Raw genomic sequence first — 24,435 nt, forward strand, 5'->3', positions numbered from 1 at the left:
CACCAAACACTATTTCAGAATACAGGAATTTTGAGACCCTGCTTGCTTCAGTAAATGTGGATTTTTACAGTAAAAGGTGAAGTCACTGAAGTAAGTTTTTAATCAAGATGGGTATTTGTGATTCGCGTGTACGTAGGTGTGTCCCTCCATGTATGCAAATTTCTGTTTTGTGTCACTTCCACCACTTCTTTTGAAATGAAGGCCAAAGGTGCTCTACATCACTCCACTCTGAATAATACCAACATGAGAAGAAGGTTTCTAAAGTTGTAATTGATTAGTAGACATCTGAGAACTTCAGTAAGCAATGTAGTTGTTGATAGTGATTAAAGATAATGGAGTAGTTGGTGTATTTAATTCATTCTTGGTTTGATGGAATATTTGCTTCATTTTAAATATAAAAATGTGACAGTAAATCCTTGCTTTGTTGTTTTGTAGCTTTAGAAACACAACATTTAATTTTATTCTATTTCATAATAGAGTGGAAGATTCTCAGATCCGTATTTTCTAACACAGATCTCTGCATTTCCTCGCCAGCTTTGTATCTTCACAGATGAGAGGAAAAGGGAGCAGACAGGTGGTTGTGTATTTGCTAGTTGTCACTTACAGGTGACCTAATATGAAATATTTACATGTAGGAAATAAGAGCTTAGTAATTTTTAATTCTTTAATATCATCGATAGAACATCAATATTTAGATTAGTACTCTCAGCTTTGTGTATGGATCTACAATAAATGATCTGCATCCAATCTGTACATTTTTTTCATCACATACTTTTGGTGATAAGGGTGTCTGCTACCCTGGCTGAAAAAAAAAAAAAAAAAAAAGGAAAGAGGGGTCTGCTGATACAGAAAATTTAGAAACATCTCATTTAGACTGTCAAGTCATCAATCTGTCTGTTTCCTGGAAGCCTGCACCAGCATAGCTATTGCTGGTACTGATGTCAAATATAAAATATTCTGTAGTAGCTGATCTTTTTCTGGAAAGTAGCTGTTCTGCTGCAGTAAGAAGCAAACAGCCTCTTCTTGCCTAAGTGCAGCTGCAGCTCTGTAGGTGCAGATTTTGATAGCAGACAAGGCCCTGACTAGGAATTTCTGTTGGCACCGTTTTGAAACAAATGGGATATTCACACTTCACCTCTATTTTCGGATCTCTGGAAGCAAGTGGAGATCAGTTACTCATGCTGCACTTCTCAAGGCTTTTGTGCAGCAAGAAGGCCCTGCTAGCTTTGTGCCTGTAATCTGAAGTTAGCTTCAGGGGACACGAGAGCGATCCTCATCTGCAGAAACAACCCTGCTGAATTCAGTTTAAGCTCTCTGGTGCCCTACCTGCATACAGCTGAAGTTTCATGACAAGGCAATGATTTTTCTCTGAATGAAAAAATTATGTTCCCTCATCTGCAGTCTGTGCAATTGTATTTCATGGTGATAATGAAAACCTGAGCAATCTGCTGTTAATGATCTTTGTATGTCTCCCAGCATGAAGGCATTGATACCTATTTTAACTTTTAGATCATTTGGTTGTACTGCAATTAAAAAGGTGAGTGAGAAGAAATATGACACTTTCCATTTTTCCATGTTTCTAAAAGAGCCTTGTCAGCTCTGTAGGAGATGAAGGTATGCCAGGATCTGGTTGGTCTTTTAGGTAAAAAGGCACTTGGAAACAGACAAGGATTTTCTCATTTCATGCTGCTGCTGGTTTTTTTTTCTGGCAATGCTGGATTTAAAGTATCCTGTGCCAAGTGGAGAGAATAGAAAACTAGGTGGTAGAAGAGCCACTTAAAGGGGAGAGGGTAAAGAGTTTGGAGGAAGTGTGTTCCTATTTGGATGCGTGTATATGTTTTATATATACATAAAACATATACATACATACCACTTTAAAGCAGCACTGATGCTTGTTAGATGCTCTCAATGATTTTGAGCAAAGTGCATAGGTACAGGGTTTCTTTTACCAGTTAAGATAATAAGCATATCTCTTTTTCTCCTTAGCGTGTTGTGAGATTTGATGTTTGTCATCAATCAGGCCCATTAGGTGAAAGATGGAAATATAGTTCCAAAGATAGGAGGGTCCTGCCAATGGCTGTTCTGGATTTCATTACTTTTCAAGTGCTCTCTGAGATAAGACAACACTACCTAGTTTAGACAAAGCTGCGGGAACCTGGATAATGAACTATTTTGAAGCTACTTTCATGCAGGAAACTGAAACAAAAATGTCTACCCTTGATGTTTTCATACTTTTTGGATGGGAGAGTTCAAATGATGTAAAAATCTCTGATCCTTTAAGTGTTGTTCCAGCGATCACTTGTTTGGTCAATGAGGTTATCACCAAAACTTTTTTCCCAAATTTGGAAGAATTATAAAGCTGGGTTGTATTTTCCTCTTCTAGCAGAATTTTTTTCAATTAGCTTTCTAAACTTAGAGCAGGTTCTTTTCTTGAGCACACTGAAACAAAACCCACCAAAAACAGTAGCCTTAGAAATCCAGGAATTCATGAAGTTTATCTACTTCCTGACAGACTGAAACCATAGTTCCACATATGTTTTTGACAGTGATATTGGCTGAAGCAACTTCCATGTCTGGTGACTTGTTCATGTCTTCTCCACACAGTAGCTGTACCAGCATGGACAGGGGAAACGATGGGGCTGGAATGAGCAGGAAGATACGGGCAGCTCAAACAGCAGCGCTGCTAAGTGAGAAAATGCAGCCTACATAAAAAATTGTAAATTATTGCTGTCTTATAACCAAGCTGGATGGCATGGATCTCATTGTGGTTCTTGCTGCAGCGCTGGATCATTTAGCTCGGTTTAAGTTTTTACGTGTGCTAAATAGGAGCATATGAATATGAGCAGCATCTGTTCCCAAACTTTAATATCATGTATACATACTGTTTGTTGTGCTATTTATTTACTTGGCTTAAACAAAACTTTTATGTGTGTGTTTTTTAACGACTATTATCTTCACCTTCCTCTGTCCTGTTCTAACATGCTTTGTTCTGACTTCGAACCTCCTCCTCCTGTCGCCATTCTCTGCAGCTCTTTGCTGCAATCTTCTTAATCATCTCTCCAGCAACTCGATGACTTCCTGTGACATTTTGACTTTAATATTACATGCATTTTTCTGATAGACGCTACCCTAAGTCATCTCTCGTTCTCTACTACTATTCAAATATCAACTGGATTTTGCTTTCCCTTGCACCTTTCCTGGGGCTTGAATGTAAAATCTCATCTAGCTTAACCTTTAAACCCCATGGAATAATGGATTGAAAGCGTTATTTTCTGATGGCTCCTCCTCTGGCTCTTTGTAGCTGGCCCAGCCTCAAACTCTGCTGGTACCTGTGCATTCCTCCAAGTGATGTGCAATATGAGCAGGGTTTGTAAATTCATGCCTTTGTGGATTGTGGAGAGCTTGAAAAAGAAGCCTAGGTCATTACTATAGAAGTAGGACCCCTGCCCCTTTTCATGAAAGTCATCCAAATTTTTTGTGCTGATAAGAAAATTTTGGGAGATACCAAGGGAGGGAAGATATGGAAAGGGCAGCGTGTACTAGTGTCACGGCATAATACCAACAGAAGTCCATTGCTGTGCTTTCATCTGAGCTGATAGAACTGTATGTGGCTCTCAAGAGACAGATATCTTACTCCTTCCTTCTCTCCTTCCAGCTGTGTGGTGCTCACCCATCCCTTACCTTGGCCAGAGTGTTGATTGTTTGTAGAATCTAATGAGCCAGTTCAAATCACTAACCCAGGAGAAAATGGTGCTTTTTGTGAGGTTAGTTTTCTTCTGCATGAGTGAGCTGAACTGGTTGGTGATTGAGGTGCTGCTGGCAGCAGCACCAGTGCAGATTCACAGTGGAGACTGTAGGGAAGAGAAGGAATGGGACACAACTTTCTCCCTTTGGCAGCAGAGAGCTGGCTCAGCAGACCCATCTCGGGGAAGTGCAGCACATTTGGAGTGAAAGAAGGAGGAGTAGGGCTCTGTCCATGGTTATCTGGGACACATCAGTTTGTCTTTACAGACAGGAGAGCTAGAACACAGTAAGTATCTCAGTTGAAGGGGGAAAAAAAAAAAAGGAGAGTTTCCCTCTTCTGAAAGCCTGGTGACACTTGTGTGGTTGAACTACGTACTCATCAGAGGCAGGTTTCAGTCTTCTCATGAGGTTTGATCAGTGTACCTCTTGAGTCACCTGCTTTTTGAGGAGCCCAGTCAGATGGGGAGAATTATGTATAACATTTAACGCAGCCCAGGTTGAAAGATGAAGCTTCAGAAGGGGTGCAGGCCCAACACCTGGGTGGAAATCCTGTCAGTTTTCCCAAGGCCAAGTTGGTACAAACTGCTAGATGCCTTGTCCTTTCTTCCTGATTTTAAAATAATAATTGTGGCTGAAACTATTAGCATGCAAGTTGTAGCACAAGGTTAATGTGGAGTGTATAACCAGCACACCTGTGCTGGGTAGAGAAAGAAGTATGTTACCTGCTGCAAACAACTGCTTTCTCAGTGATGTGGCTGTTTGGAAAATGCGTCTCTCTGCTCAATCCTCAGAAAGCTAATGTTGACTACGTAAAAGATAATGGTCCTGTTTCCAGCCTCCCACTCTTAAGCAGAGTCATCAGTAAAGCAATAATAATAAAATTACAGAATATAGATGTTTTCTTTTCTTCAGCGTCTTTGTTGACTTAACCGCAGTCTTATGACACTTATACCCATGACTTGATCCACTTTGCTTTCATTGGCAGGCCTGGCTGCAGCAGAGTAGACTCTGCTCCACCTTCCATGTTCCTGCTCCTGTGCAAGTAGCACCAATGCAGCTGTTTGTGAGGCAGTGACGTGAACTGGATCCGAGAACTGGGCCAGGATAAAATTAATTGCGTTTTCTGGTCTGTCTGTAGTGCAAATTGGTTGCCCAGTCCCAGACAGCTCAGCTGTAAAGGTGTAAATACAAAAGAATCAGTAGGAAAGCAGAGCCTGAGCTGGAAGTGCTGCCAGCAGAAATGCTTGTAAGGCCATAGTTGCAGAAAGCAAACCAGATATTTTCTTTTGTGTGCAACAAACTGATGCAAAACACGGCGTGTTTCTTTCTCTGGCCCTTTCTGGTTCATCGGTGGCTCCCGTTGCTTACTCAGGGTCATCGTTCTGACCTCCAGCATTACCAGCAAGTCACATCTCCGTTCCCTTCGAGACAGCTGTGTTGCCCACAGGTAATACAGGTCTTAAACTCCAGTTAAGTATTTGAGAACCAAGGCAAATTATTCTCGGTTCTGGAGATGATACTTTAACAGAGTAGGTCTGTCTGGCAGGCATATGAGAGACACTTCTCATTTAAGAAGCGTTCCTGACTTGTCCAGGCAAATTTAAAAAAATACATGAGAAATAAACCAGAATCTGCTCAGTTGATAACATTGTTCAAAATTATTTTACTACAAAATTTGGTCGCTGTTTATTTTCAGTTGTTTTTTAGGAAGAGGGTGGGTCACAGATTTAATTTTGGTACATTAAGCGAAATAATGTGTCTACTCTTGCTTCAAGACTAGTGCTAATTGACCAAGCAATGATGGTTTCAATATAACTACTAAAGCCAGAGCAATTTTAGGATTGAAAGTATTTCCAAGTCTGAGCTGTGGCTTAAGCCCCAAATCTTTTGGTTTTAATGTTGCAATAAATTTTGTGAATAACATGCATTCAGAAGTTGGACAAGGGCAAGGTTTGTAAGGAAGTGCTGGGTTTTTTATGCATACCTGGGGATACTCAACTGTAGCACTGCAACTGCAGAAAGATTTCAGAAGTTTTCACTTATTTGAGAGCGTTGAAGCAAAAAATAGTCTATACTGCCTATTAAGAAAGAAACAAAGTTATTAAATCATAACAAAAAGCATGTTGCTTCTGCGGATAGGTCGTTTTGAATTTATTTCAGACATTTGGCTTTATATCTGGTAATTACCAGCTTTGTGTAAATAATTCAGTCTATCTTACTTTCAGATAACCAGTTCTAATGATAAACTATTAATAAAACAGTGAAAACATTGGCCTGAAACACCCATTTTGTTGTGTTTTCTTTCTGAACTCCTTAAAAATGTTGTGGTTTTTTAAACCAAGACTTTCCAGTGTTTACCAGGTTATATAACTCCATGCTCTTATACTCTGGGTTGAACTCTAGAAATACCATGTACGTTCCAAGCATCAAACGGAATGAACAGTATTTGTTTTAATAGTTTATGCCTCTAAAGCCTGCAGCATAAATAGGTGAAGTGGCATTTTTTATACATTAATCCTTTACCCACTGACATTCAGAAGTGGGTTAGAAACATTAGCAGTGCAGCTGTCCCTTCTCGCCAGCAGACAAAACCTCAGCACAGAAACAAACTGCCTAAAATTCTCTTGTCAGGTTTAACTATGCTGCTGGTAATACCTAAAACTCCATGCTTACCCTGAGTTTCTTAACTGATTCGATAGTTCTCTGAAACAGCAGAACGATGTCAAAACAAGTGTGGTCTGTATCACTTTGGGATTTCAACATCTTGCCCTTTTCAATCTGCAGTATTTTGCAGATGTGACCGACAGTGTTCAAACCTCAGGCTCTTTTTCTTTTTTTCTTTTTTTTTTTTTTTTTTTAATTACAGGAACAAAACAAATGGATGATGAAATTCAGATATCTAGTTTAACATTTTAGGTGACCAAATAAAGAACTTTAAATACTGACAGTTGCCCCCTCTTGTTATAGGATGAGAAAGGAAAGATTTACTTTATTAATGGGAAAGTCCCCTGAATTTCTGGGACTTTCCAGACGATTAAGTTTCAGAATATACATTTACATTCATATTACATTAGAATGTCATCTTTAATCGGCGTAATCTCTAAGAACCTTCAGCACAGTGTTACATTATGCTGTTGTGATAAGTGTGTGTTAATATTGTCACACTGTAAAATGGACAGAGACTCTAGAAACAAATTACTTTGGAATTGAAAGATTTCAGGTAATAATAAACACGTTTAAATGGTTGTCTGTCTTTATCACATTCCTGCATATGCTTCCATTAAATCATACTTGGTATGTAATTTGAATTACTACAATTAAGGAAACACCTGTGTGGAGGTGATTCCTTTCTGTGTTGGAGGTGTAAGATTATGTTGCATTCTTGGCCCTTGGGCTTGGAGCGCTCAGGTTAACCACACTGATGGGAGTCTGTGTAATGCTGTGGATTTTATTTTTTTAATAAGTTGTTCCTGATCTTCTCTGAACACCAAGAGAGATTTCAAAGTAGCTTTTGCTTTGATCACTTAAGCGTTTGTCATGGACCCAGTGATGGAGATTACGTGAATCTCTGTACCACATACATAGAGCAAAGCCTGTGCAGGAGACACTGTTGTTAAATACCTTCTTAACAATGTCGTAGTCCTGCTTCACTCTCTCTAGGAGAGTAGCTCTCTTGAGCAATCAGTCATTACTCCTGTGTTGTTTGCTGAGAACAAGTTTCAGTAGTTTCCCCACCTCAAAGATAATCATTTATTTAATACAAACGTGTGTGTAGAGTCTCTCCCTATAGAGTTGTGTGCTGCCATGGGTTTGGGATTGCAGCAGTTCCTCCAGCTGATGTCTCTGACCTGCCATGTTTAAAAGTTACTTGGCACGTGGACAGAGTTCCTTACGACATGTCAAAACGTCAAATATTTCATGTAGCATCTAGGCAGTTCTTACTCTGTCAGAATGAAGGATGGGGCAGTGAAAGGCCGTAAGACACAGAAATGCATATGGAGAAGAACAAATGTGATCTGTCTGAATGACTCTGGCAGGTCAGGTGGAAATCTCAAGTTCTGATGGGTCTGTGTGGTGGAAAAAAGGAACACATGCACCTTCTTAGATGGATCTTAACCTTGCTAACTTGGCATCATTTTCTGCTCTGAATATTCATTTCATTTTTGGTAGGGACATGGTCCTCTTTTTTAACATCATCTCCCATTTTCTCCCTGTCACTGGGGAAGGAGAAGGTCTCTGTCCGCTTGCAGAATTAGCTCTCCTTTCTGTCACTCTGGACTGCATTAGCTCTTCTGGAACACCTTCACGTGTCAATGTTTGCTATGAAAGGAGGTGGCCCAAAATGTTCTGCTTGTTGACCAGTGCAGCAGAATAAATTCTTTATTTGGCATATCTAGGTAGCTGGGTGGTACCAGAGTGCTTTTTCTCAATTACTGCGTGTGCCAGCCAGGTACAACCTGCCTCGTAAGGCAAGGATCACATAGCTGCTGTAGCCTGGCGCTGAGCCCAAGCCAACAACCTATACGAAGAGGCAAGTAGGGTGCACCAGCTTGGGCACAGGGCCTCCTTAGCAGAACACACGTTATTGTACCCATTAGTATGCTCATATTACTTGTGTTCAGGCTGCGTTAGTACACCCTGTGGCTTTTAGATGGGTGCTGGTTCGTGTCCAGTGAGTTTTCACCACGGGCTGAGCAGGTGCCATCCCCACCTCACCATGTGAGGTACCTGCTGTTTGCATCGAGCAGCTCCATAGAACAGGGCTTGCCTTTTGGGCACAGACACCAGCCCCCTAGTCTTAGTACAGATGTAATGGTATCTTCCCTTTTTTTATTAAAAACTGCCATCAGACTAGTGCGTGGCCACAGTTCAGCACTGAATTAGAAGTGGCCGATGTGAGAAGGGGCTGCCCTCATGTCGCTGCAGTCAGTCGTGCCAAGAGGTCAGCTTCAGTTCTCAGGGACTCATTTATTCCTCAGTTCTCCATCCTCTTCTATTTCAGTCAAAGGTAAAAGGAGAATTCGAGTAGGACCAGAAATTAAACCTCGTCATGAGTGGCTATGCTGATTATTAATTTGCAAGGCCCGTACCAATTGCAAAGAGGTTTTCCCTGGAGCTCATGATGTATTCAGTGCGAGCATTAGCTCCCAGATGCTGTTTTAAAAATCATTTGATGCCCATGTTTGCTTTGTTGAATATGTCTGTGTACAAATGATACTGTTCAGATACATTGTTGTGGTAATTTTTATTAAGTAACCAGCAGCTACACATCACAAAGTGAGCCACAGTACTTTTAGTAGACACATGGAGAGAAGAGGCATGTATTTTGACAATTTCACATGCTTTCATTTTTGTGAAAGTTTCTTTCTCCAGTTAGTAGGAATTACAAGAAATCAGCATAGGTTGAAAAATAGGTGCTTTTTATGTTCTAAAAATAATGTCAAAGATGTCAGTTGTAGTAATGTGCAGTCAGTTTGTGTAAACGTACTGCTGCACAAATATGATATTGGTAACAAATGTGTAAGAACCACTAAATGTGCTGAATTCTCCAAAACAAGCAAGTTCTCATGAAGTCAGACAGAGTCTCTTTTAAAAAGCCTGAAGACAGAAACACTAGGTACTAGTACAATGCCAGGAGTTTGGAGTCAAATGAGGAAAACGCCGCGGTGAAGAGTGTTTAAACAACTCTGACTTGCACACCTTACCTGTGCAGACCAATACACCTTTCCCCGGTAAATGTGGCTTTCTTGTGTTGTGCTAACAGAAAACAAAATCTAGAGGTGACGGCTGATGAGGGTGCCCACTGCAGTAGCTGTGAGATTAGACTTCTGGTCTTCTGCCCTTGTTTTATAATCTGCCACTGCTTTTTCTTCAGTGAAAGGGAGATTGAGCATGCAACGCAAGTAATTTGTTCGAATACTTTCATCAGTTACATATCTAAATCTGTTAAGTATGAGAAATTTTCGCCAACTTTGGAAGTGCAGCTACAACTGCACTAGAGGTTTTGTTGGAAAAGTCAGGAGCCAGAAAAATTTGTTACGTGTAATCAAGTCTCCTGGTTGCATTTCTTCTGTGATCTGTATGAAAATACTTCATTGTTTGCCTCTCTTGCACTGGGTATTACAGGGTGTATTCAATCAGCGAAGAGTTTTCAGACACTTCTCTGAGCGTCATGCTGATGGAGACAGAAGTGGGACTACGGGTATTATGTTCAGCTGATGGTCTGATTCTGCTTTGTGCGGGATCTCTTTACAATGAGATTCGATTTTTCTTGGAAGTTCAAGATCAAATATTTTAACTTCAGTGGCAAGAAGACTTTTTCAAGCTTTTTATTCTTTTTATTCTTCAATTTGCCTGGCAGATTGCTGTGTGTGAATGCAAATAATCTGAAAGGTCTTCTCCATTTTTGGCATTTTCAGTGGAGTCGGTTGTTACGAACCTTCTTTTACTTCCACTTCCATACGGTTTTCCCAGCCCTTGCGCTGCCCTGACTCAGAAGCTGACATGATCATCGAGCTGTGTGATGAGCTTGTTCAGAAAAGTGATAAAATATAGATCTAGGACGAAGCAACAAATGTAGGTTGTGTTCACGGTGTGGCACAGAGTCTTGTCACCCTGAGGAGAGGGCCAGAGGAACAAACACCCAGGGGCAGCGGCTCCGGCAGTGCCAACTTGGGATGACAGAGAAACCCTGGTGAAAATTGCAATTCCTGTGCCAACCTACTGTAGTCATTAGCGACAGAGATAATTATGGGCCTGTCTTGTCCTGTTAAGCATTTATTACTGCTTATTTAAAGTCCCATGTGTTAGCTGTAAATAAGATTGTTTTTCTCTGCACATTTTGAGTCTGGCAGCCATTGAACGGAGTTCGTAAAACGGCTGCTCAGCCGCGGCTGAAAGGGCTGCTGGGCTGCAAGGTAACAGTGGAAATGTTTACAGATCTGCTGTGAAGGTCCTCGGTGATTACACTGAAAAGGTGAAAACAAACAATAGCATACAAGAGCGGTATTTGAGGAGCTTTTCAGTCCTCTCTTGTTGGATCTGTGGCTTTATAAAGCCACCTGTAGTAAATATGGAGTGAGTCGAATTCCTGGAACTTTGGGTGGTGGAGCTGTTATTTGCTTCCTGAACAATCGTACTGGCATGGCTGCTATGAATAAATCCGAATACAGGGCTTGAGAAGCGGGCATTGCCTCCATTTGCCTTCCCTCAGCCCCTGGCTGCTGCAGCTGATGGCTGGGTGGACGTCAGTCTGACTGGATGTGGCTCAAAATGGGCATAGGTTTGTTTGGTATCTGCACTGGTTTTGGAGACTGTCGTGTTGTTCTTCCAAATCTGGGTGTGTACTTTAACAAAAAATGCCAGAAGTCATCATGTAGCTGTGGAAGGGAAAGGCTTTAAAGCCTGTCACTTGGTAAAGCCGGGCAGGCCATGGCAGTATGTCTGAGGTGTAAAGCAAACTGTGTGGCCTTGACATGGGTCGGGGCCATCCCAAGCACAACTACGGGCTGAGAATCAGTTGAGAGCAGCTCTGAGGAGAAGGACTTGGGGGTGTTTGTTGATGAGAAGCTCAACATGACCTGGCTATGTGCACTTGCAGCCCAGAAAGCCAACCCTGTCCTGGGCTGCATCCAAAGAAGTGTGACCAGCAGGTCAGGGGGGTGATTCTGCCCCTCTGCTCCGCTCTGGTGAGACCCACCTGCAGTACTGTGTCCAGCTCGGGGGCTCCCAACACAAGAAGGACATGGACCTGTTGGAGAGGGTCCAGAGCAGGGCCACAAAGATGATCAGGGGGCTGGAGCAGCTCTCGTGTGGAGACAGGCAAGAGAGACTTGGGATTGTTCAGCTTGAAGAAGGCTCTGGCAGGGAGACCTTGTAGCAGCCTTCCAGTACCTAAAGGAGACCTACAAGAGAGCTGGAGAGGGACTTTTTGCAAGGGCATGTGGTGACAGGACAAGGGGTGATAGCTTTAAACTGAAAGGGCTAGATTTAGATTAGATGTAAGGAAGATATTCTTCAGTGTGAGGGCGGTGAGGTACTGGAACAGGTTACCCGGAGGAGCTGTGGATGCCCCATCCATGGAAATGTTCAAGGCCAGGCTGGATGGGGCTTTGAGCAACCTGGTCTAGTGGAAGGTGACCCTGCTCATGGCGGCGGGTTGGAACTAGATGATCTTTAAAGGTCCCATCCAACCCAAACTGTTCTATGATTCTATGCTAAGGTGTAGTTATTTTGTGTGGCCGATAACTGTCGGCATAAGCGTTAACTGATAGCCGCGAATTGTCACCACGATGTTACTAAAGACAAAGAAATGAAAAGCTCGTGGGGAGAGGTAGTATGTTTTACTGTGCCAACTGGTACAACTGAAAAGCACAGAAAGCTTTGGGGCATTTGGGACCTTCATGTACGAAAGTGGATAGAAAGTTATATGTGCTGTAACAGCCACAGTGAGGTATTTTGTTTCTCGGCTTTAGTGGTGTTTGGGAAAGGACCACCACCCGCTCGTTTCTCCAGTATAATACTAGCTCTTTTGAACTAATAAAGGAAATGGTGTATTACATAAAAGTCATGAGTTAAACTGTCTCTAACCAGGTAATCTCATCAGCTTTCTTAACCTGTGTTCAGAGTTCATAGCTGGGGTGTTTCAGGCAAGCAGATTCTGGTTTTCCAACTCTGGTTTTTAATAGCTAACTGTTGGTTTTTTTCAGTTAGTTTCATTTAGAATACATGGTTCAAGATGAACTACAGCAATTACTAATTTTTTCTCGAAGCGGGGGGGTGTGTGCTGTCCTGACAAGATGGAAAGTAGCCCAGAAGCACGGAGGAATGAGAAGAAAATGTGCTCCCTCTGCTCCCTTACGCCTTCCCTGCCCCGGACACTTGTTCCCCACCAGGACCCTTTCAGATCCCCGTCTCCATTCCAGGTGTCCTGCTGTGGTGGCTGCCGGGGAGATCAGGGCCAGGGAGCAGAGGGCAGGAGCAGCAAAAGGATGGGGTGGCGGGGGGGCCTGAGCACCCACAAGAACAAAATGACACTGGGGTACTGGACAGCAAAGCCCATCTAGACTACAAGTATAGGAGAGCTTAGAAATGAGGTGTAAAGGTTGCCATTCATTTGTATGTGCGAGGAGCATAAGGTTTCGAACCAACATCATTTCAGCTGTTGCACAGTAAATTGCAAGAACTAATAGCAATTGATAACCTTAATTTCAGCTGTCGTGGTCTTATACGTATACACGACTTAATAAGTATTTATGTTCTAGTTGCCTGGTCTTGTATATCTTGACAATCTTAATCATACTGTACTGTTAAAGCAAATATGAAGTAATCAGTGTATCTGGAATATGATGTCGTGATGCTCAAAAATCTCATTCCTTCTTTTTCTCACAAGTTACTGTAAACAGTGGTAGTGAAGATGTTAGAATACAAATTCTGTGATGTGTAAGTGCAAGGTAAATGGAACTGAATTCAAGAGTACTTGGAACCTGCAAATAGCACGAGACTAAGAGCTTGTCCAAAAACTGCAAATCGTGTTGGAAACTCACTTAAAGTGCATGTGTCGAGATGTAAATCTTGCAGGCAGCTTCCTGTGTTGCTTGGTGCTTACTGTATCTATGTTAGGAGGAGGTTTCTTTTAGGTGTTTGCAATCATGTTAAGAATTTGATTTCTAAAATGTTGGTGCTGTAGAGGAGGGTGCACCTCGAACAGTTAATGCTTTTGCTGATTACATATGCAAAAGATGATACAAGTGTGTAAACTAAGCTTGTAAAACCAGAGGTCCTTTGCTGAATAGCATGTGAGAGGATTGGAAATTCTTCCTAGGAAAACATTGCATTTATCAGCAAGAATTTGGCAACATCTACCTTTGCAAACATTGCTAAATACCTGCTTCAAGAGACCCCTCACTTTCACTTTTCGTCTATTTCTAATCCCATTTGTATAGCAATTGACTCCATATTGGAGTCACAATTTCTATCAGCAAACAAAAGCACTATTAGTTTTGCAACATACTTGAATTTGTAGTGGGCAGATTGCTTTTTAAAATTCTTTTCAGATACTTGGCGGGGAGATGTTGCTGATGCAAAAGATGTGCTCCCAAAACAGTTCCGATGAAGTAGTTCTTTTGGCTGGAGTCACCATGATACATGCACAGGAATGGGGAGAAAATTGTTGATTGCCTTACTTTGGACAGACTGGCTGATACTTGCAAAAAAGTGATAAGGATACCTCTTCAAAAATGATAAAAATCAAAGGGAAACCTCTGGTAGTCTGGTTTGCAGCTTGTACTTCTGAAAATGCAGAATACTAAAAGAAAAATTTGGCGTTCAACATGGAGGACTAAGAGTTAAAATATAACTTGTGTGTTAAAGTTGGGTTAGAAAACCACTTAAACTGTTGTCATTAATGAAGTCTTTCAGAACTGTTTAGTAATGTATATTACAAATAGTAAGAATGCATGCGTTTTCTTTTGTACTTTCTGGAAGATGAAATGCAACATGGAGAAGACTTGGTACTATAGGAAAAAATGGGGTTATATTTGCATGGACAGAGGCAATTATTGATTTTTTAATAAAAATTGTAATGTCTACACTACTTAAAATGCAGTGAGTTTACAATTAATTTCTTTCGTGGTCAGTTTACCAGTATAGACATATAGGTATTGTTTATTTGTGAGCATTTGTTGGGCTAATACCTGGTTCATGTGGGACAAAAATTGTGGCAACAGGGAGAGGCATAACAAATTTCCAGGTGCTTAGAAGAATTTAATTCGCTTTTTCAAAAAATTTTTAAGTTTTCTTTCATTGTTTGTTTTTAAGGAATACCAGGTTTAATTATTTTCCTTCTTTTCATTTCCTAAGAGTTTGTTTCTAAACTGATGTTGGAACTAAATATTTGGTACTTAAACATTTCAGTGTTCAAACACACACACACACAAGCTCATTCGAACAGTCACTTTCAATACTAAATATACAGATTTTGATTTGTATGTATTGATGTTCTTTTAATGTGAGATGCAGCTGCTGCTTTGAAATGCTGTTTTATCTTTGTTGATTAGCAGTGGCTTATTGTAAGACAGATATTTCATGTTATGCTCAGGGCTGAAGTGTGACTCTGCTGGTTTAGGCAACACATCTCCAGAGAGTATTCTCTCTCCTGTGATACTGACATATAGTTTGCATGGAAATCGAAGTTTCTCTGACTTTATGTTTAAAATGAAATGTCCCTCCAGCTCTGAAGAGAGGTGTGTGCTGCCCTAGGGCAGCCAGAGAACCCAGGATTTTGGGCAGCACAGAATTAGTGTTATGGATATGGAGGCAATATCCATTCTTAATCTTCAGTATTTGGAGTCTGTATAATGCAGTGGTATCGCTGTATCACTGTATCACTGTTGGGAGCATTTATTTGTATTTTGAAGTTCTTTTTAATGTATTAAATATTTTCATGACAGTATTTAAAGAAGAACTGAAAAGTAATTTTCACAGATCAGTGCCGAATTTAACATTGATTGCGCTCAGCCTACATGCATGGGTTTGGAAGTTATGCAACCTCTTTTTATAGAGTTGTGTGTTGTGGTGATCGAGGCTTGCTCAGTTATTGCTTAGAAATATAAGTGTGTTAGGAGCTATATATGATATAAAACTTAGGTCATGCCAAACTACTATATACCTCTAAATATAAAAATATTTATTTGCAGTAAGGTTCAAGTAGGAATGACTTCCACCATTATGTATAATGACTTCAAAACTTCCTAGTAGCAAAGACTTAAGTCGCTGTGACGTAGGGCCATATACAGCCTGGCTGTGGAAAGAATTTGCATGGAGATGGTGCCTTTTTAGTTCAGACAGAAAGCGGTTGAAAACTAAGTGCCCAACACAGAAGCAATTGCAATTGTTTATCTGCAAAGCGCACTTGGGGCAGAAGGGGGGTGGCAGCAGCGCGCGTTGTCACCGGGCGCTGAGGGAGCCCCGTCCCGACAGACTGCCAGTCGTGATTCCGCATTGCAGAGCTACGGGATCGTCGTAGTGCAATTGCTCAAGACATTTTTTTTAAGATGAGCAAAACGCATTTTTTTCTGATCTCATTGTTGGAGGAGACTGGACCTGTTTTTCAGAAACATTACACACAGAAAAATCCACCTGAGGCAGACACCTGGCATGAAGAAAATTTGCCTGCATGCTAGTAGTTTGGCAACGTTATAATAAGCGAATGAAAATAGTATGTAGTAGTGGGAATTCAGCTGCAGTGATTGCTGCCAGATCCACCAAGAATAATGGACTTGCATACCAACCCGGACTTATGACAAATATTGTGATTGTAGGTAACTAAATGACCATGGAATCTGGAGCAGAGAACCAGCAGAGTGGAGATGCAGCCGTTACAGAGGCAGAAACCCAACAGATGACAGTACAGGCACAACCACAGATTGCAACGTTAGCCCAGGTATAAAATCATACGGTGTAATAGTTTTACCTATTGGATAATTTTTTAAAGAGGGATAATGTCTGCTGATGGGCCTGAGAGAAGGTTCCATTGATAAATTTTGAAACAGGTGCTATGTATAGTTCCTTTGATATTTGTCTTCACATTTTTAAACCAGTAGAGGTTTTTAACTTCCCGTCACACTAGGCTGTGTTAGTTCTGAAGTGTGTATGTGTGTAAACTGTAATGTTAACAGAATAATGAATTAAAATATTTATAGTATTCATTACCACAAGCATACCACTGAAAGGTATTTTTTTCAAAACATGTAATTTACTGTCTTTTCTATATTGACTGGATTGTTGTGCTGTTATGTTTTCTGTTAGAAACTTGTCTGTAGCAGTCAGTAATTCTGAAGAAAACAAATTTAAAATATAGATAAATAATGTGGCAAATACAACATCTTATCAGATGGGATTAATATTATAAACATTATAATCAAGTGGAAAAAACTGGCATTTGACAGCTGATGTTATCTTCGTCTCCATAATTTGACAGATTTCGTGGCTGTTTAGAGGGACAGTAGTATATAATTTATTAGCCCTAAATTATTTTGGAGACACAAGAAATGCTATCCCAGCTACATCTCTAATTTTGGAACGTAGTTTAGTTCTTGGATACACTGATGGTTGGCAGAAGCAACTCCAAATGAGTACAGAATCTGTCCAGCTCTCTTCTGCAACCATTTTGTGTTAAAACTAAAAACGAACACGTTTTTTAGAACTCATAGTTTGCGGAACTGAGTGTCTTTTAAGTGGCATGAGTGCTAAATCACTTACCGTTTTATAAATGATTAACGTCTTTTTGAAGTCATTATATCTTTTGGAAAACCAGGGGTAGTACACTTCCATTCAAGTGATAGTATAGGGATTGTAGTTGTTGGAATGCTCAGGGTGAGCTTGTTGAGTGCAGCCGTAGTGTGAATTTCAAGGCCGCCGGCTGCCCCGCACCAGCTGCCTCTTTGGGCAGTTTTCTCACTGTCTAACTTAGGCACAGGATGTAGGTGGTGTGAATAACACTTCAGTGTGAACTGAGTGCAAGTAGTTTATTTCTCTTGCAAAACCAGTAAACTGCTTCTCACTTGGGATACATTAAGGTTTAGTCCAGAGGAGCAAGGATGTTTTAAATTCATGTGCTAACATACTAACCTCCAGGTAGCTGAACTTAGAGGTATGTAGTGGGTTGAATGCACTTTACTTGGCCAAAATTACCCCAGTACTCGAAAGAGAATTTTTTCCAAGTAAGAAAAAGCTATGGTTAAAATCCATGTCAACCACGAAGTAGTATGTTATGTTTTTCCTAATTTCCTCTGTTGTCATTTACTGTATTATTTGGACATTAGCTTTTCCCCAGGCTTTATATTCCTTGTGGAGGTGATATAACAGTCTAAACATAATTCCTTGTCTTGTTCACATCAGTGTTGCATTATTATGATATTTTTAAAGTGTGAAGTGGCAGTGTTTGGCATTAGGGAGTGCCCTCAGAGGCTTAGCAAATCTAAATACCTAATTATGTCAATTTAATTCTTTCATTATCTTTTGTAAGGTCACCCCTCTTGTAAGCTTTAGTTTAATTGCTGCATTTTTACTGAGTTCAGAGTAGTTTTCAGAGTCAAAAGGAAACTCGTTCCAGTTCCACAAGGTATGAGTCAGAGACATCTGCGGAAGTTACACTCTGCTGTTGGCTTAATCCAACCGCAGAGTGGCCTCCAGTTGATCAGCTCTGCTGTCTTTGCCAAGGACTGTTTAGTCAGACATGCATTATTAAAAAGGTCGCTTGGTAAAGGAATATAATTTGCCAGAGGAAATTGTGCTCTTGTTAATCTCAGCCCCGGTTTCTCTCAGATGTGAGTTAAGTACTGCCATGTAATGCTGCAGCCATTTTCATAAAAAAGGAAGGTGAAGGCAAACACAAATTTGGGGATTAGTGACAGACAGCTGTGGAGGAGAAAGGTCTACGTGTAATTCCTCTCGATTTTGTTGTTAAGCAAGATTTCCTTGTAAGTGGCGGATGTTTATGGAAATTCAGAGATCAGCTACTGCAGCTTTTTGAGAACCACGTGTTCACGGGGACAGCAGAGGATTTACTTCTGCATCTGGTACAGAGCAGCGCTTTGAAATTAGGTAGGACAGCAGTGCAGCTCCTTCTCACATCGCAGCTACATGGATCGGATTTATTGAAAATGCCATTGAACACTGGAGGATTGTTAAATTTTCCAGAGTTGGGTGTCTAGGAGAAGGCCGGCTAGTCAGCGCCCCATGACCGGGCTGTGGTCTCCCAGAGCTCACGTTTGCCTGCAGTCCTTCCCCGAGGGCTGCGATGGTGCGATTCAGGTGCAGACCGAGGGCTGTGTGCGCAGGTACGGCAGCCCCAGCACCCTCCTGCCTTTCAGGAGCCCCCAGGAATGAACACGTGCATCGTGTCGCTGAACTTCCCCGCCTGACGTGAACAGCTTTGTGGGGGTGTTGTTGTCCTCGGAGCCTGAGCCCCTGCGCAGGACGCGTGCGGCGGTGCACGCAGCGCTGATGTGCCGTGCTGAAGGCACTAGCGTGTCTCTGTTGGCATAGACACTATGCCTACAGGTCTGGGCTGGAGAAACAAGGTTGTGGTTAGGAACTGAGGGTTTAAAACGCGGGCCATTTTTCCTCACAGAAATAACTCTTTAGACTAGAGTTTGTGTCAACCTGTTACACCGAATCACAATAACTGCCTACAAGCCATTCGTTTCCACTGCAAACCCGTGGGTTTTCTGTCTGAACACGCGGTCAGTTCTCTTCATTTAAGTGCACTTTGCCAGCTACTCAATATGGTTTAGTCTCTAGAAAGTCTGAAAGGTATGACTCCCTAAAAATTTCAGCTTCTTACATCTAGCAAACACTTTGCATTCTCTTGAGTGAGAACAAAAATAGCTCCACTCCCATATGTTTCTGCCTTTGACTCAGCAGTGTCTGTAGGAGTACACCCAAGTCCTAGCGATGTCTAACTGAAGTAAGCGAAAGGTAATAAGATGTTTTATTAAGTTACCTCAAAATAGAGGCAGTTGTGTTTTTCTCATTCTTGTTAGTGGTTTTACAAGCGATGTTTTGAGCCTGCAGAAATTGTGCATTAGATTAATTCGTAAAGTAGGTCAGATGTTGGGCTTAGGCAGTTCAGGGGAGTTTTATATTACTCTGAAACATTTGGGTCATCTAACTGAGGTCTAGAAGAGACATAATGCTTCACCAGAAAGTGTTCTTGATAGCGAAATAAGATTTTGAAATAACCTAATTTGTGCTCACTGTCTCTTCTTTGCAGGTATCTATGCCAGCAGCTCACGCAACGTCTTCTGCGCCCACGGTGACCTTAGTTCAGCTGCCCAATGGGCAGACGGTTCAAGTGCATGGAGTAATTCAGGCAGCCCAGCCATCAGTTATTCAGTCTCCACAGGTCCAGACAGTTCAGGTACTGACTGAAGAAATTCTTAATACGTCAACTGGGCCTTCACTGATTTCTAATGTGTTTGTGTCCTGGATTGTGTTTTTGCTTATATGAACTTCAAGACCATGTTGGGGGCAAAATCTGTACAGTATTTGGTATTCTCTGTTGTTTTTTTCTCTTCTGGTTTAACCACTGTTCACTTTCAAATGTTTCTGAGTTTCATTTCCCTCTAGAATTTCATTGGTAAGTTTAACAGCTTCCCGTTTTTTCTTACAGTATTTATCTACTTTTTCTCTCTACCGTATAAGAGTTCATACTATTCTGAAGTGAGCAAAAGGGATTTTTTATAATATAATCTTTAATAATAATGATATTCTGGGATGAGAGCCTTTGTTACTTAGAAAACACTTGCGTTGGTTTACAAAACAGATGTCTGTTTGTTAATGGTCCTTAAAATAAACCCATCGGTCCTCATAAAAATGGTTTTAAAATTTGCCCGTTGAGTGTTGTTTGCTTTGTAAAGCCTTAGGTTTTTATATTCTGTAAAGCAGGACAGATAATGCAATATTATGATATACCTTGAAGACATAGGAGAAAGAAGTCTTTAAAACCTGTAACTTTTTTTTTTTTTTTTAACCACTTCAAGCCCAGTGTTACTGCTTGGTGTACAGCAGCAACACAGAGCAAGGACTGTACATCACGCCTTTGCTATTAGTACACTGAGCTCAAAAAAAGGTTTAATTTTGAAAAGTAGAAACCGTGCCTATTGGAAATAGATATTTAGCTAGGTATTATTTTAAAAAATAATAAGGCATGCATAATTTAAAACTAGGCCATTCTTATAATAATCTTTGTTTGCTCCTTGTCAGCTCTACCATCCTCAGCCATTGGAATCAAAAGTTTAGAGTTTTAATCAATCAGAGGTGAGCAGTTTTCAGATAAGTGCATGAGTTCTTAGCCCAGGGCTGGAAGATAAGAGTCTGACAATGAAACCACGCTTGGAATTCACCTGGCTCAGCGCAAAGCCAGAAGTGTTTGGAATGCTGCGATATTCAAAGCCAGGTAGTTCAGAGTCAGCCTTGGACCTGTTCAGGCCCCCTGTCTGGTAACTGGGAGGTTTGGGTGCCAGCAAGATTTGGAGCCTGGAGGAACCTTCCCTACAGTGCATAAAATACCGTGCTGTGAGCTCCATTTCTCACACAGACGTTTCTCTCTTCACTAACTATCATTAGCTTTTGTATATTTGTCACATGAGTACAGCCTTTTGGAAAACAGTCTCTGTTTTGATGGATTGGAGATGTTTTTACATTTTTGGCACACTTAAAATTGTTGAAATATGATTGATATATAAACATTTTAGTTTTATTTCGTAAATCTTTGTCTTTTTTGAGCACAGATGTTCGGAATTGCAGCACTGCATTATTTTTTAGCATCTTTATGTATGACATTTTCCTGACAATTTCCACCCAAAAAGGCAGTCTCTCTATAACATATCTACCCAATTATTTATAAATCGCTGTTTTTCAACCTCGGTATTTTGCTCTTTGTTTCCAAACGTTTCTGCTATCTTAATTTGGTTTTAGTTATTCTCTCCCTAAATTTCACTAAAAAATCTTTCTTTGTTTCCTTAAAATTGATGGAAACAAGGAATCATGGAAATAAAAAATTTATGGAATTAATGTTTATATTTTCTTATTTAAATTATAAAGGACACTCTCATGGATAGTGGTCATTCTTCACTGGATCTATTAACTAAACAGCATGTCATTTCTGTTCATTGCCTAGGTAGAAGCACTGTAAAATACTAGCATTGTACTGTTTTTCACAGGATGACAACATTTCCTTAAAATAAAGACACTGGAAGTGTCTTGTTAAGTTTGATTGTTGTTCTTATTTACAGATCTCCACTATAGCAGAAAGTGAAGATTCACAGGAATCAGTAGACAGTGTCACAGACTCACAGAAACGAAGAGAAATTCTTTCCAGACGACCCTCCTACAGGTATGAAGGTTAAACCAGAAGCATTTTGCTTGATGGATGCATAGAGAAACAGTGTGATTGTATAGTTAATTTTAGATTTACCATTTAACCGAAACCTCTTTTCTGCAACATCTTTCCATGGAATAGGATGTAGAGATAACAAATAGGAGGAGGAAGAAACCTCAGCTGTTACAGTCAGTTAAGACAGAAATGAGCTGAGAAGAAGCTAATTGGCAAAATTTGTGAAACATTGAGGTATCATTGAGCTGGGTTCCTTAGAGATGGCTTTAGTGGATACTTAATGCATGAAATACACTGAAGCTTTGCAAGAAAGTGCCTTCTGTATAATCTGTAGTCTGCAAAAAATCAGCTCTATTGTTTTTCGTTATTGTTGAAATGCTAGCAGCAATCAAACTTAATTCCTTTCTCCCATGAGACTTTTGATGAACATGTGGTGTTCTGTGGCTCAGAGACAATTTCTGCTTGAGCAAAATTGGTTGTTTTTAAGAAGCCAGGTTGTGAGTTGAATGTAGTGATAGGCATCTAGTATCTAGTATCTTGTCATGGCAAATGCTTCTGTGGTAACACCGGGTAAGGTGCTCCTTCACATGCTGTTAGTCATATGTTACTTTATGTATTAAGCCCTTGCACAGCTTTTTCTGGCTGTACTAAATCTCGCTTTTCATTCTTAAAACATGCTAAATACCGTTAAAGAACAGCTCTGGATTTCAGCAGGTTTTAAGTGACCTGTGGATTCCTGCTGCTTCAGAAAATTCAGGTGCTCCTTTTTTCTTTATGAGCATAGCCTTAGAAATATAAGCTAGGCTCTAGGCCTGAATGTATCTTACCTGTATTTTTTTTTAGCATTCACAAATTATTTTCTACCTTTTCCAGCAGCCTTGAAGGCTGTTCTGCTGAAGAGAGTGAAAATCATTGCTGAAGATCCCTAGCCATAATAGATCTGGGAAAATATTTTTATTTGTGAGGAGCAGTGTTGCTGTTGTCAAGCCTGCCACAGGCTTCCTTGCAGTCTGCTTCTGCAGCGAGACTCTTGCTTTTACTGTATATGGAAGAATGGCTGAATATTGTGAGACAACAGAGCTAAATAACTAAGCGGCAGAACTGAGAAGAGGGGACTTGTGCATGCTAACTCATTGAGGCGGACGCCTTTGCCCGTGCTGGTGGCACAGCGCAGCCTCTGCCCTCAAACCAGATCCTGGTGACTTTGTAAAACTTGTAAATGCAGCTCAGACTCTGGGCCGGGGAAGGGGTCACATCAGAAAGGCCATGCCAGACGACAGCTGTGTTTAGTGAGTTCCCGGTTGGCATTATTGAAGCTGCTGTAACTGACCCCAGAGGTAGGTTAGGTACAGATAGGTTCACAGAATCGAAGAGCTAGAGCTGTACCTCAGAAACTCTACTTTGTTCCTGCTGCTGAAGTATGTCCTGTGATCCCCATGTCAGTTCATAGCTCCTGTATTTGTAAAGCTGCCACCTTACCTTCTATCTTAAATCCATCTTTATGATGGCAAAGGTTGGTTTTAACCACTAGATCACATCTGACATGAGCTTAAAAAGTGGTGAGCTGTAATTTCTTCTTTTCTATTTCGAGCTCTTCTGTTTTGTTCCTCATCCTCTCTGCTCTTTCTGTATTTTTTCATCTGTTTTGTCCACTGTTTTTTCTAGTCTAACACCTAGATTGCAGACTCTCTGGACAGGAATTGTTTTCTTTGTCCAAGTGGTGCTTGGCACAGTGGAGCGCTTGTGCAATGCTGGGGTTCCTGCACGCACACAGAGTCAAAACAGCAACAGCAGAGCTCTGTTTGTCAAGTTGCTTAGCAGAACAACTGCTCGTCCCAAATAGCTCCGTACAGATGTGCTAGCTCTCAAAGCCTTAGGAGCCTTATTTAAGAAATGAGTGTTGTCTTGGAGCTTGGGGTCTGCAGCTGCGTTTGCTTCATCACACTTTGAGTTCTAGTCACAGTCCGCAGGAAGACATGAGGGGAGTTGCAAAAAATGTTGCCCTTTACCTAAGTAGTGTTTTGTGGTGCCACAGTATGCCAGCAGTGAAAAGGGCTTGACAGTCCTCTGAGGGATGGCCATTGGTCTAAACGATACAAATTGCAGTAAGCGCTATGGTCAGTCTTACAGTCATGCTCAGTGGGACCTGTAGCAGTGATGTTTTAGCAGTTTTGGCTTTGGATAATTAACCTATGGAAGTAATTAAACAAACTGTTCTTTCCTTTGCCTGTGCTGATCTCACAGCTTTCCCAGGCAGGGCACCTGTAAATGTAACTGTGTGATTTCACTCAAATACTCGGCATTGTCTCCCAGGCAGGTGTTAGATTATAAAGTGGCTGCTCTTTATAAGCATTTCTGCCAACTTCCTTTATACCGAGCCCTCTGGCTGAGGCCTTTACGGTCTCTGTAAAGAAGCGGTTCCCCTGATGTAGTGACGAGATAGGTTGTTACGCACGTCTGCTTTCTTCAAATCTTATGTCGCTAAAAGCAGGAAACAAGTGAAAATGGATGAGAGAAAACCATGTTTCTAAGAAAAAGGGAAGGTTGTGATAGCTGTGTCTTGGGTTGAGAAGAACCTGTGGAAAATCACCTAGATGTTGTGTTGATAAGCATGGCTGTTCTGTGCTGGCTCCTTTGCCCATCTATGTGTGGCACTTTGTACAATCCTCTCCAATAAGAGTTTGAACATAGTGTGGGTTTTTCATTCTGCACCTCTATTTTCCTTGCTGCCTTACTGCACTTTTCACTTTTCTCCAGCGTTAAATAGATTTTTTTTTTCCCCCCAATTTTTA

At 41.0% G+C, this 24,435-nt stretch overlaps 1 protein-coding gene across 2 annotated transcripts in view; it reads left to right on the top strand.

Moving 5' to 3' along the window:
• CREB1 (cAMP responsive element binding protein 1) overlaps window positions 1–24,435 on the top strand; it is a 35,050-nt gene that overhangs the window by 1,820 nt on the left and 8,795 nt on the right. Inside the window, exons 2-4 of one of the 2 annotated variants that reach the window (XM_065638256.1) lie at window positions 16,065–16,186; window positions 19,520–19,666; window positions 21,543–21,643. In XM_065638256.1, the coding sequence (XP_065494328.1) occupies window positions 16,073–16,186; window positions 19,520–19,666; window positions 21,543–21,643 (362 nt within the window). In that variant the 5' untranslated portion in view covers window positions 16,065–16,072. The remainder of the gene's footprint in view (window positions 1–16,064; window positions 16,187–19,519; window positions 19,667–21,542; window positions 21,644–24,435) is intronic. The other variant, XM_065638257.1, reaches the window with a different exon arrangement.

The sequence above is a fragment of the Caloenas nicobarica genome, chromosome 6 (assembly GCF_036013445.1).
Source record: "Caloenas nicobarica isolate bCalNic1 chromosome 6, bCalNic1.hap1, whole genome shotgun sequence".
In the NCBI taxonomy this organism is placed as follows: domain Eukaryota; kingdom Metazoa; phylum Chordata; class Aves; order Columbiformes; family Columbidae; genus Caloenas; species Caloenas nicobarica.